This window comes from Culex pipiens, chromosome 2 (genome assembly GCF_016801865.2).
Source record: "Culex pipiens pallens isolate TS chromosome 2, TS_CPP_V2, whole genome shotgun sequence".
NCBI lineage: Eukaryota > Metazoa > Arthropoda > Insecta > Diptera > Culicidae > Culex > Culex pipiens.
In genome coordinates this window covers 112364901-112378701 of record NC_068938.1, presented here as the reverse complement: position 1 = coordinate 112378701, position 13801 = coordinate 112364901, and the positions used below count along the sequence as shown (strand labels likewise).

The window sequence follows — 13801 nt, the reverse complement described above, 5'->3', positions numbered from 1 at the left end:
AAACAAAATAAACATAAATTTTAGGTAAAATTGTTAAAAAGTCGGAATTTTGCCTGAAATTTGCAAAAACTAGTATTGTTTATAAAATTATCGATTTATATTGCATTTTATACTGAATTCGAAGCACTAATCGCAAGTTTTCACATTTTACATGAAATTTGTTCAACTGAAATTGCCTATAAATTTGAAGTTTTTTTTTAATTGTGTTTCAAAAACACATATTATTTATTATTTACAAACTTATTTTACCTTCTCCTAGTGGAAAATTGTCCGAAAAATCCGAAAATGCATTCCGTTTTCCGATTCAATATCATGTTCATTGAGAAAATCATGACACTTTGAGAAGTTTAAAATAATGAGTTTCATCACCATTTTCTTAACTTTAGTTTACTAACTTTTTAAACTTTTCAAAATTTCATGAAAAGTTCTTTTTGAGGTTCTTTGAACACTTTTCTACCACGGTCAGAATGATTCTAAACAATTCTGTACGTATTTTAATTGTATTCTTCCTTTGCGGAAAAATCGCAAACCTATCAAAGTCACCCCGGCTATCAAAGTCACCCCGTTTTACGGTAAGAAAAAACCCGTTGCTCTTTTGTTGGGAGGTAATTCTTGTCGAAAGCGCTTCACCACATCACGCATTTTTATGCAGTTATCAGCTTGTGCAACTTTGTTCAACCTTTACTTCAAATTTAACTGCATTAACACACAAACACGAACACGTTCTTTGAGCTGAAACAAACGGAAACGCATTCAACGTGCCCATGCAGTTTTAATGAGTTTAACACACTCCAGAAATAAGTAATCGATTGAATTCATTTATTATAATCGTTCATATTAAAACTAATCGTTCTAGAAAACATTAAATATTAAATACAATTATTCTCAATAAAACCGTATAATCGTGGTCCTGCCCTTAAACATCAAAATCGTCTCTTGTAACAATCATAGATTGTTACAAGTCGCGATTTTTGGAAATCGCTCTCCGCTCGCGATTCAAGATTCGTTGCGGTCCCAAATAAACAAACCCCTTGACGACGCGAATTGGGTGAGATCCACCCAGTGGATGATTGTGAACGATCGCTTTGGTGTGAGTTCCTTCTTGGTTACACAGCGGGACTAGCAACGCGTTGTTTTTGTTGAGAGCAGTGGCGCTTATTGTGTGTTTATATCTTCACTCATTGATCGCGCGAAACGATTTTTTAGCGACCCTGGATAGCACTCCTGTGACGATAGATTCGAAAAAAAAACTACAGTCGACTCTCTGGTTGTCAATATCCAAGGGACCGTTGAGGAAGAGAATCATCAGTTTACAGAACGATGCAAAATGAAGACTCGATTGAAAATAGGTTTTTCTTGGTACCCAGCTATGGGAGAGAATCATGGCAACGTTCAGCAAACAAAAACAAACTAATGTCAAACGCCCTTCAAAGCTTCGTTTCGCAAAGAAAAATGTCTATGCAAGCCATGAGAAAGTGAAATTATCGATAACCGGAAGAGATTTTTAAAGCAAACAAAATCCAAGGGACCGTCGAGGAAGAGATCCTTCAAGCAAGAGAAAATATCGAGGAATGAAGACAATTGAAGTATGCTGATTGAAGGGACTGAAGAATTCATCGATAGATGGAGCAATATTGATATCGAGAAGATCGACAGCCAGAGAGTCGACTGTAAATCAATCAAGAAGGAAAGCACCGCCATCTAAAGTTGATTACATTGTACGACACAAGTGGTTTTAAACGAAAAAAGCTCACTCCAAAAACTGTTCGCCAAACAATTCCAAGCACTCAGACCTGATATAAAACAGCACCAAAAAAAATCTGAAAGCGGTGACATTTCGCTCAAAATCGAGCTTTGCATGAAATGTCCATTATGGGTGGATTTCGGGGAGGCTTTTCAATTCAAACGTTTTTCCCCCACTTTTTTTTTCTTTTTTTCTGTCAATCGATCGCGCGCGCTGATGATACGTGTTTGTCGGTGACGGTTCGCTGGCGTTGAAATCGAGTGAGAGCACTCAGCCCAAAAGTTGTACAATTTGTACCGGCTTTGTTGGAGCCAATCAATGGGGGGAAACAAGCAAACAACTTTGTTTTCTGCAATCACACTTTTACTGTGCTGTGAATGATTTTGAATGGTTAAAAATATCGCATTCAACATATTGCTGGTTCAACTATTGATTCCCCTCACATGTGGGTGGGAGTTTAACAAAACAATTGTAAACACGTGGGCCCGATTGTTTGACCCCCTTCGGACAGGTCAACAGGGCAGCCAGAATTGATTAATCAAACACTGGTCGGCAGACCGAGTGGGCGACAGAATTAATGCAATCATGATTTCAATTACCACTTTGCGGCTCTACAAGCAGTTTGGTGCTGTTGGGTGGTTCTTTAGGAATGTTCATGCTGTATGTTGAAGAAGGAATTGATTTTGACTGCTAGACGATGTTATCTACGGTATGGAACAATGTGACTTAAAAAGAGTTTTATTTTCGAATATTTCTCACGTTTGTTTGCGTCTGCTTGATACTGTGGTAAACCTCGTCATTCGATACCGTTGGGAAATCATATCGACACGGTTCGCTGTGTTTGGTGACATTTCCTGCGAAAACTGAAAACCTCACCACGCACGGGGACAAATCAAGCGTAAATTGCAATTCTTGTGAAGGTTGCGTGACCGACGGGAGATGGTATGGTTCAATGAATCTTACCGGCAAAGGATATACAGTATGTAAAAAAAGTATTTACACCCCTTGAGCACTATGCACATTTTGTGATGAAACATGTAAAGAATTTAAAGTTTGACAGGAACCTAGTACTACGTTTTGTTCAGAAACTCATGCCAAACATTTTGCTACAAACAGCTCATGAAAAGATGATTTCTATAAAAAGTTATATAACAAATACTATTACGAAAATAAAAAAGGTGCAAAAAAAGTTTGTACACCTTTCGAAAAATTAACATAAATAATGTTATTTGTTGACAAATCACCATAAATCCAGTCTCCTAACTCCAAATAGGCATCCTTGACTGATTAAAAAAATGATTTGGATTGAATATAAAGTTTACTAACTACTTAGTATAAAAGTTTATATAACTCTGGAAATTCTATATAAAACTTATCTAAACTTAATTTTGCAAACTTTTAATTCAACTAAATGTCAATATATTACCATAGAATTGCTAAATAAATATTTTGGAGTGGGTATAACACCGTTTTGGGGGTATTTGTATCGATAGAATAGATTTTTCGTTGGAATTTCGTACCAACCCGGAATTACGTCGTCGGAAAATCCGCCGGCATTCGAACCGGTCCATAATTCTTAAGTCAACCTATGTGGCATCGGAAAGGGCATAAAATTTCCGATCTTTTGATACCCATACATCTAGGTTTTCTATAAAACCCACGTTTTTAAATACCTGGGCAAAAAGTAAGTTTGATCCACGAGAACAAAAATTACGAAATTCCATACATTTTTGGCAGATTGCTCAAACAAAACCATAACAACGTTTTTACCTAGGTATATAAAATCGTGGGTTTTATAGAAAACCTAGATGTATGGGTATCAAAAGATCGGAAATTTTATGCCCTTTCCGATGCCACATAGGTTGACTTAAGAATTGTGGACCGGTTCGGATGCCGGCGGATTTTCCGACGACGTAATTCCGGGTTGGTACGAAATTCCAACGAAAAATCTATTCTATCGATACAAATACCCCCAAAACGGTGTTATACCCACTCCAAAATGTTTATTTAGCAATTATATGGTAATATATTGACATTTAGTTGAATTAAAAGTTTGCAAAATTAAGTTTAGATAAGTTTTATATAGAATTTCCAGAGTTATATAAACTTTTATACTAAGTTGTTAGTAAACTTTATATTCAATCCAAATTATTTTATAAATCAGTCAAGGATGCCTATTTGAAGTTGGGAGACTGGATTTATGGTGATTTGTCAACAAATAACATTATTTATGTTAATTTTTCGAAAGGTGTACAAACTTTTTTTGCACCTTTTTTAGTTTCGTAATAGTATTTGTTATATAACTTTTTATAGAAATCATCTTTTCATGAGCTTTTTGTAGCAAAATGTCTGGCATGAGTTTCTGAACAAAACGTAGTACTAGGTTTCTGTCAACATTAAATTGTTTAGATGTTTCATCACAATATGTGCATAGTGCCCAAGGGGTGTAAATACTTTTTATACATACTGTAAATTACCTAATGAAGGCGATATCATGCATGTGAGTAATTTCACACGCCAAATATGGAACTGGTTTTGATTCAACTCTCTTTTACTACTACCCTTCTGCATTTACAATATAATTCCAAAACAACGGAATAATTAAAATTCAATGAAAATGCTTTTAATTTTTTTAAACTATCTATTTTTCAAATTTTCTAATTTTAACTTTGTGTTCTATCTCATTTGATAACATACATTGTCAAAAACGATTCTTTTTGTTAAAATATATCATAACATTGCCTAGGGGAAATTCTCGTATGTTTGGCAGGTTAAGCTCTCGCTCCTAACTCTATCTAATTTGCTAATTTTCACTATTTAAACAACTAATTTTGCGAAAATTTTGATAGAAACTTGCTTGCTCACTCCTTATTGAGCTATTTACCACTCGATTTCAGTTGAAAACGCTTTTAATTAGCTTTAATTGAATGTCAAAGTTCCGACCTGCCAACATTAGAGACACGCTGGAATTAGATGCTGTTCCTCTAACTGTTATAGAAGCCTCAGAGTCGTACTTTGGGTCCACGGCGCCCTTGTCGAACCGTCAATTTGGCGCCCCTCCCAAATTTACAAGCATTTTGAAAAATTGATATTAATTTTCAATGATTGCTTCAATATGTGTTTTGATTTTATAATTGCAATTGGAGACCTTAATATGATTAAATTCAGAAACATTATTTTTCAAATAATATAGATAGGATGAATAGATTTTTTTTATAGGAGTTAAGTTGGCTGAATATTGAATCAGGTTTCATAAAATCGATAATGATAGCAGGTTTTTTTTTTATATTTTTTAATTTATTTTTCAGATAAATGCACAGAATTCAATGCTCAATCATGATAAATTTTGCTATAACTTGAAAGCTAATATGAGCATGAGCATGAGCATGAGCATGAGAGACCACCCATGGTTGTCCTTCTCCGTTGCTGAACAGAACCGTAATATCCTTTCAGCTCTACTGATCATAGGCTTCGACTATCAAGTGGTATTTCCCTTATCAACAGCATGTATGAATGCGCTGAAAAGATAGAACACCATGATTGCCAAAACTAGATCAGTTGTGAATAGGTAACAGTCATTGGCCACCAACGGCGCCCGCCATGTCAGTTTGTAGATCTCGATTTTAAAGGGACGGGAATGTTAGTTAGCGCTGGTTGCTACTAGGGCAGCTGATTTACTCTGTGCTTACACCCCACGAGCGCCAGGAACCTGAAAACTTGTTAGTAGGATAGGGTGTTTGGTCAGGATTCATCATAGAAGATGATGATGCGACCCAAAATCATAGTGTTTGTTGAAAGGTATTATATTTTATTCTCAAGGCAAACAATCGGATGCTGCGGATGAGACATTTCCCGTTTAACTGTTGTTAAATTTTTAATGAAGTGTTTTTATCTTAGACAGCCGGCTGTGGAAAGATAAAACCAAAACGATATGTAGTTAAAGGGTAAAATATTAACCTATGTAAGTTAATTTGGAGCGGTTTACATACTTGATTATTAAATTATACGTATGGCGTACGATCGGGATAGTCTGCGACGCTATAGAAATGGCGTGAATAATCACGTTGAAATAATACTTATCACCCTGCCTTACGAGCTGCGATGCTAAGGAAAGGTCTAGTCACGAGTACTTAAAATTCTAGCGGATAACACGAAAACACTACAAAACGAAACAAAATCTATTGATATCGCGACATCGTGAAAACAAAATTAACAAAATCAATAACCGGTCTTGAATCAATAACGCGTCGATGACAAAATTTCTAAAATTAACGAATTTTAACTGCAAAATACCCTAAATTTTACAAAAAAACCGCCATGAAACCGCCGTAACAAAAAAAAATCAAGCGCGACGGCCGCGACGCAAACCGGCAGAGTGCACAGAACCGGGTGTCAATTCAGAATCAAACAAATCACGAAAATCAAACGCGACGGACACGACGCGAACCGACTGAGTGCACAAAACCCCACGGCGATACAGATTTATTTAAAAAAAAAAACGTTATAAACGCGGACTCTCTCTCTCTCTCTCTCTCTACCACGCACACACACACACACGCGCACACGACATGAAACGAACTCACCCGAAAATCTTTCAACAAGTGCTTGTTTCGCCATCATTCACAACATTGTGGCAAGTAAACCCTACCCTCAGACCACATTTTTTACATAGTCAGAACTCCAACTATCGATCAACATGCTCTTCTTCTTTGAACATCATTCATTCTCAAAAACACTTATGTTTTCACTCAAACTATTTGATCGCGACATGTCACACACTTTTTACGTAAAATCACTACCATTTCTTTTTTGTTTCCATTCCATCTCTACAACCGTTTCGAAAAATAGATCTCACTGCTTAACATATGAAGCACAAATCTCTTTCGCATAGAGATGACCAATTGATTGATTTTGTAAGCACCCCCAACACACTACGTAGGCAGAGCATGTCGTACACCCACTCATCACATTGGAATAATACTTCTAGAACTAAACTTGAACTAAACTTGCTATAACTTGAAAGCTAATATGATATTTTAAGTCTGCATAATTTGATCTGATGTAGTATTAATTTGAGTGTATAAGCACAAAAATTTCCCGGTTCGTAAAATAATTAGCTGATTTGGCTTTGGATTTCATTTCGTTAATTACAACGAAAAAAGAAACAAATCATTCTTCAAAATTGAAAAAATAATAATTGGATGCCCGTGTGCTCTTTTGTTCTACCTAGATAGGAATCTCAGCAAGCTTAGCTGAGCCCCGGCATCGATGTATAATTTTTCAACAAAATTTCGTCAAAATCAGGTTCACACTTTTACGCAATTTTAATGTGAAATTACTCAAAAAGAGGCAATTTCAACCAATCAAATTATTAACCTTCCAAAAATCAACTATATAGTTTTTGCTGAGCTACCGTTTCCGTGAGGTCACGGGTTTCGCTTTGTAAGCGGAAGGTGATGAGTTCGATTCCTGTCTGGCTCGGCAAAGTCAGATCCCTTCAAAGAGTAAATCTGCTCTCTGGGAATACTGACCGCACGGAGAAAAAAGAGTTCCCAAAATCGTGAACAAGCGTTCACGAAAATGGGAACCACGAACAAAGTGTTCAAATCCCATGGATTTCCAAAAACGGCGTGCTGGATTTTCAATCCAGAGTACGTGAGTTCGATTCTCGTACCGGGATGATGAAGTTTTTATAAATCAATTTAGGCCTTAGCAAATATTTTTTGAATTTTATGTCCCTCGACTCTGACCAAAAAAAAAATAAAAAAGTTAAAAATTGAAATTACAGGCCACGGTTTTAACATTTGAATGAAAAAAGTGTTTTAAAATGCAGAATAGTCCAGTTATTTTGCAATCATAAGTTTCCAAAACATTTAAGTATTGAAGATTTTTTTGTTAAAAAAAATAGGATAAGAAAATTTTATTCATTTTGAGTGATTTGCCCGCACGATATTTGAGATTATATTTCATAATTTTATTTTTTTAAGGCCGTTGCAAATATTTTTTAAAGTTTATGTTTTTAAATCAATTTTGAAAAATAAACCTCGCGGTTCTTCTTGACAGAAAAGTTCTTACTTGACAGCTCGTTCCAAGGGGACCATAGTTGATCCATCGAAAAAATGTTGTCTTGTCATTATTTTTTTTTGTATTAAAATGAAAAAAAAAGTGATCAGAAATGGTTTTTGGTCGTGTTTTTTACTGTTGTACATAAAAAATGACGTATGGCTTTAGTACCCATTTATGTTTTGTATTGATTTTTATTTTCATCAAAATTTATTTATTTTTTTAAATCCGAAAAATTTAATTTTACATTCTAGAAAAATATTTTTTGCGCAAAACTATGCAAATGTTTTTAAATCCCGATATGTTTTTTTTTGTTTTTAACTATTTTTTTCATTACCAAAGCTTTTTAGACGATTTAAAAAGTAAACAACACCGGTTAAGCTAAAACTGAAAAGTTATGTGCTTTGAAAAACATTTTTTTTTCTTGAAAAAATAATGTTGGTCGTATTGGTGAAAATTTACAGCAGTTTTCCAATTTTTAAACTCTAGTATTTTGTAAAAGAGTAAGCAAATTTCAATGCACGAAGTTGATTATAAAAGGGGAAATCAAGCTGATAATATTGCAAATGCCATTTTTTAACTCGAGAATGTAATCAAAAGAAAGGTATATGTTTTAATGTTAAAATAATTCCTATTTTAAAGAAGCTCAAAATATGACCATAGTTTTTTCACAATTGGGTACTAAAGCCCTATGCCAATTTTTATGTACAACGGTAAAAAACACGATTAAAAACCATTTCTGATCACTTTTTTTCATTTTAATGCAAAATTTTTTTTTGACAAGACAACATTTTTTCGATGGATCAACTATGGTCCCCTTGGAACGAGCTGTCAAGTAGGAACTTTTCTGTCAAGAAGGACCGCGAGGTTAATTTTTCAAAATTGATTTAAAAATCCATTTTAAACTCTTTGTGGTCGTACAAATGGTCATTGTACTGAGAAAAATAAGCTTTATCGCTGTAAACAATAATATCAGCAATCTAAGCTTCATTTTAGGACCCAATTTGACTGTTTGTGATTCACAGCCAAATTAACGTGAAAATAACATATAGTTGGACAAGTCTGTTTGGTATGACTTAAACTTCATTATACAACGGTCTTAACTTTAACGTGTATTTATTTTGAGAAGCTCTTCTAGAACTCCTTTAATTTTCTGCTACTTGAGCGCCCCTTATTTGATGAAAAAATAAATTTAGCAACAAGTATGAATTTTCAAAAACACTTCAGTAAAAATATTCATACAATTGACTTTGGCGCCCCTAAATATTTTTTTGTATTTTAGACCAAATTATCTAGTTATTTGTAGTTGTATTTTATAATTCGGCAAACTTTTTGTTTCAAATATCTAATGAGGATGTTATAGCTGACATGAAAATTTTGTACAATCATCGATTTCGGTGCCCCCCATGGGTCAACCCCTAGGTACGGCGCTGAGCAGGTGGCACCGAGGAACTCATTGTTTGTAAAATGGTGACCATAGTGACATTCTCGAAGAATCTCAACTGACTACTTGTCCTATTCGAAGTCAATCGATCTGAGCAGTATACCTGTGGATATCTCTGATCAACACGTTGCTGAGTTAGAGTGCGTTAAAGGTGGGAAACATAATTTGCGATTATGCGACACAGACGGTATTGTTCCGATATTGAATCACATCCAGGCAACTGCCGGCCAGCTGGTATTGGATTGTACATACACATCGGAAGTAATACCATATCGAATCATCTCTGTTAATCTGCTACCAGACAATGTGTGGTCTCTTGCTGTTGAGATGGTTCTTAACGAGACCTCAACCTGCGAATCGATTCCACCACTCGACCCGGTACAAGTATCGTGGGCTTTGCTGGTCTGGGATGCGAATTATCAATTTTCGCTATAATTCCATGTTAAATGAAACGCGAAAATGCAAATACTGCACTCCTGGAGGTGGGAGGTAGGGGGTGCGGGAGAGTGCTGATGAGTTGATGTGGGAATGGATTGGACACGTGGATCCGATATGCCGCGGTACTCCAGTACATCGAGCGGACCATTATTACCGCGTGGGACCACCAATGTGAGTGTCGAACACCGATGGGCACCGCACCAATTACTGTGCTACATTTATCGGATTAATAATTCATAACTCGCGAAATTAATTTTTACTACACATAATTTATTCAATTAGCTACAATGCAGCGGGAAATGTTTATTGAATTATGAACGAAACAAAAATAGATCCCTCCGGAATGTGCCCGATACTGGCAACGGTTTTAGTCCTATCTGGCAACGATACTTCCAAGTTCTCCGGAAATCACGATATCATCCTCAAAACTTAACAAGATAAAAAAAAATCCATGCCAAACAAAACGCAAATTTATCACCAACGTTGGCAAGTTTTCATCCCTTCTTGACCCACTTTTCTGCGCGCTATCGGTCCCCCAGAATTCGATGATGCGATTTTAGTACACACTTAACCTACATTCGCGACTAGTCGGACCCTTGTCTAGCGTGTGGGCAGTGTCTTTTCCTATTATTTTTCTTTCCTCCTTTTTTTTAAATTAGCAAACTTTTGCCCAAGAAAGGACGGCGGAAGGTCGACCTTATAAATCCCACCACGTTTCGAGCGTCCTCCCTCCTGCTTCGACTTGAGTTTGTTATTTCCCGCTCATTTTATGCTTCGTTGCGTGTTCTATATTTAAAGGATCTCTTCCGTTTCAAGCTCGAGTCGAGTGTTTTAACGGACGAGAGCGCGTGCTACTGTTGCAGCCGCGTTTTTTTTTCCAGAACATAAAACTTTCGCTGATTTGACTTTGACAGTGAACTTCGTTAGTTGATGTGATGTGTGATGGGTTGAACGGGTAGGGGAAATTCTCGTATCTTTGGCAGGTTAATCACTCGCGCCTAATTCCATCCAATTTGCTGATTTTCACTATTTAAACAACTAAATTTGCAAAACTTTTGATATAAACTTGCTTGCTCACTTCTTGTTGAGCTATTTATCACTCGATTTCAGTTGAAAACGCTTTTAATTAGCTTTAATTGAATGTCAAAGTGCTTACCTGCCAACATTAGAGGCACGCTGGAATTAGATGCTGTTCCCCTATTTGCAGGGTTGCTAAACTATTTTTTATCGTTTTAATTTTTTTTAATGAGCGAATATAAATCATTAAAATCAATAAACTTATAGCCTATCTAAAATCACTTTACATTAAAAATTACGTAGCGTAGGAATTGGACTTCATAGATAGGGATATGATATTCTACAATGAAACAGTAGGTAAATTAGTGAATTAACGTATCTAAGCTAAGTTGACGTTTCCATATCAAACATAAACAAACAACTGCATAGTTCTACTTATGTCTCCATAGCGTAGAACTGTGCAACCAGATCTTTCAACTATTTTATTTTTGAATTGCTCCTTGAAAGGCCTTTTGAAAAATTTTAATTTTGTTGTAGCCCTTGAAAAGATTTTGAAGTTCACTTCAGATTTATGAAAATGCGGCCAAATTTGTGTTTTTTTGGAAATTTTTATTTTTTTCACTGTCCTTTGCTGAATTCCCACATCACGAAATTTTTCGTTTTTAATCGTAAAAGACAATAATTGAAATCCACACTATTCCAACCATGAATAACCCCTTCTCTGCGCTTAATTATTACACGAATCAATCAGAATTTTAATTTCCTCCCTCCCCATCACAGTCACCCGTAGGTCGCGTGCGTGTTAACTTCCTCTTCCAACGATTCGTCTGTGTGCAAACTACCATGAAGAAGGCCAACCAACACGCGGAACTATTTTTCTCTCCCTCAAACTCATGGCCTGCTGCAGTTCCGATATCCATTGCTGGGTTGGTACTTCTGCTTCCGGATTTGGATCACCTGCCTGGTCGTGAACCACGGTTCCGTTTGACATTGTGACCTTCGAAAAAAAAAATTCATTAAGACTCAGTTGATGTTTGAACGTAAACGTTTCACCAAAATTTTGTAACTTGTTTAAAAAATAAAATTTGATTTTCGATGCAACTGAGTGCATTTGGATTCGATTACATATATTTATTTTAATGCACCTCATTTCCATGGAGCTTGTGATTCACGTGCTCCTCCGAGCGGCCTACTGGGTTCTTCCGGCAGAATCGCACTTTAGTTTTGTTTGGGCGCGCGAAAAATGCTGCACTTGACTGCTCGAAGAACCCATCGCCCGACCGTGAATTTAATATTTGGCACCGATCGATGTGGAACGTGATTGGACTAAGCTCATCGACTGCGACGACTTACTGGCTATCTCGACTTGGCTGGCAAATAGGAACATTCAATCAATCAATCGACACGTTGACGTCGTGGCGAATTAATGAATCTGCTTGCTCTGTGTGGTTCCGGACGACGGGGGGATTTACGTGTGACTTTTTTTTTCCGATTTCAGCCCAGATTTAGCGTCGGCGAATGAAAAAGAAGAATTGACGGGTGGGAAGAAGAAGCAGCTCAGTGTAATTAATCGCGTGTAGCCCAAATGAACGATAATGGGAACCCTCAGGAGAGTGCCAGCGACTCAGACGATGAAGATTCCCACCGGCGACGGCGGCCAGAAATAGCCGCGAATTGAACAGTGAACTGTGCGCGATCGTAAAGAGTCGCACGCGGAATGTAATGTGCTGTGATATACAGTCAGTGTGCATATAAAGATTGTCCCGAAAATATAAACAAATAAATACTCTCCGTTTAGTGTTTGTTGAAGAAAGGAAGAGTGTTGCGTCGAGATGTTCTCCTCGGCGAACGCGGCCGTCGCCGACGTGAAGAAGTCAAACTGGTTCTCGTCGTTGCGGCGACAACCGAAGCCCAAGAAGACAGCGCAGGTCGCTGAAAGCTTGACCCAGAAGAGTTGCGTCGATCTGACGTCCAGCAGTCTGTTCCAGGCTGCCGATCCGTCCGGAGAAGCCGCCGTCCAACCTAGTCCTCCCGAAGTGATCAATCCCGCCCAGGAACGACCCTCCGTCTGTACCTGCGAGTGGGTCAAGCTCAACCCTTCACCGCCGTCCCTATCGCCATCGTCCGAAACGCACGAATCGTCCTCGTCCTCCTCGGCGGCCACTATCACCACGACCGTGGCGCGGAGTTTACGAAGTCACCACCACACCTATCAACCCCTTCCAACGGCCTCCTCCGAGGACAACCTCACCAGTGATAGCGCAAACGATCTCAAAGATCTGGCGCTGGCCGCCAACGCCAACACCACGAGCAGTCTCCGGAGAAGGCCCCGCCGCAAGGAACAACTCCTCACCTCCACAACCGTAACCACCGTCACCAAAACAACAGTCATCAACAAACAGAAAACCTACCGCGTCGGTCTCATCTTCAGCGACGCCGGCGAACTCCTCAACAGCAGTCTCGACCTGCGACAGCTCCTAGAAGAGAACAAACAGGCCCAACTGCTGGACCTCGCCAGCAGCAGTAGCAGCACAAGTGCCAACTCCGAAGTCAACAACAACCGCAAACCGCTGCGACAGTTCAGCATCCTGGACGACAGCAACTTTGACTTTATCGACGATAGTGCGGACCTGTTCAACCGGAACTACTCGGGGAACAACGCCATCGCCGGCCTGCAGCACGCCAACTCGGCCAGCTCGACGCCAAAGGTTCTGCGCAAGTGCAACAACTGCAAGAACAAATCCAATCTAGTCTACAAGCGGAGCGCTAGCTCTCCGCACCGGAATAAGGTACCACCTTGATCTCAATCCTCAGTGTGTTACATGGCAATTGTTCAATTTCAGCAATCAATCACAATCAAATGATCTGGACTAATTTATTTTATTTTTTCTCCCTCGTGTGTGTGTGTATAGCAAATAAACGATGAGCTGAACGAGGTCGAGTCGGAGATGAGGGCTCACGAGAACAAGGAGGAGAACAAACATTCCAATAAGGATAAGCAGATGGCGCTCGGGCGCAAAAAGTTCAACATGGATCCAAAGAAAGGTAAGAAAAGTTCCATAAAAAACACTAAAGTATCATAGCTTATGTCTTCA

At 38.1% G+C, this 13801-nt stretch overlaps 1 protein-coding gene and 1 long non-coding RNA gene across 6 annotated transcripts in view; one reads left to right on the top strand and one right to left on the bottom strand.

Annotated features, from left to right (window-relative positions):
* Positions 1–13801, top strand: part of LOC120426346 (cytohesin-1-like) — a 72611-nt gene that overhangs the window by 26756 nt on the left and 32054 nt on the right. For all 5 annotated transcript variants that reach the window (XM_039591108.2, XM_039591107.2, XM_052708619.1 and 2 more), the window contains exons 2-3: positions 12205–13495; positions 13619–13751. In XM_039591108.2, coding sequence (XP_039447042.1) covers positions 12539–13495; positions 13619–13751 — 1090 coding nt within the window. In that variant the 5' untranslated portion in view covers positions 12205–12538. The remainder of the gene's footprint in view (positions 1–12204; positions 13496–13618; positions 13752–13801) is intronic.
* LOC128093072 (uncharacterized) lies at positions 2717–12198 on the bottom strand. The gene is made up of 2 exons (XR_008212208.1): positions 11760–12198; positions 2717–11703 (listed from the first exon to the last, which is right to left on the bottom strand). It is a non-coding gene; the product is annotated as an uncharacterized LOC128093072 (long non-coding RNA).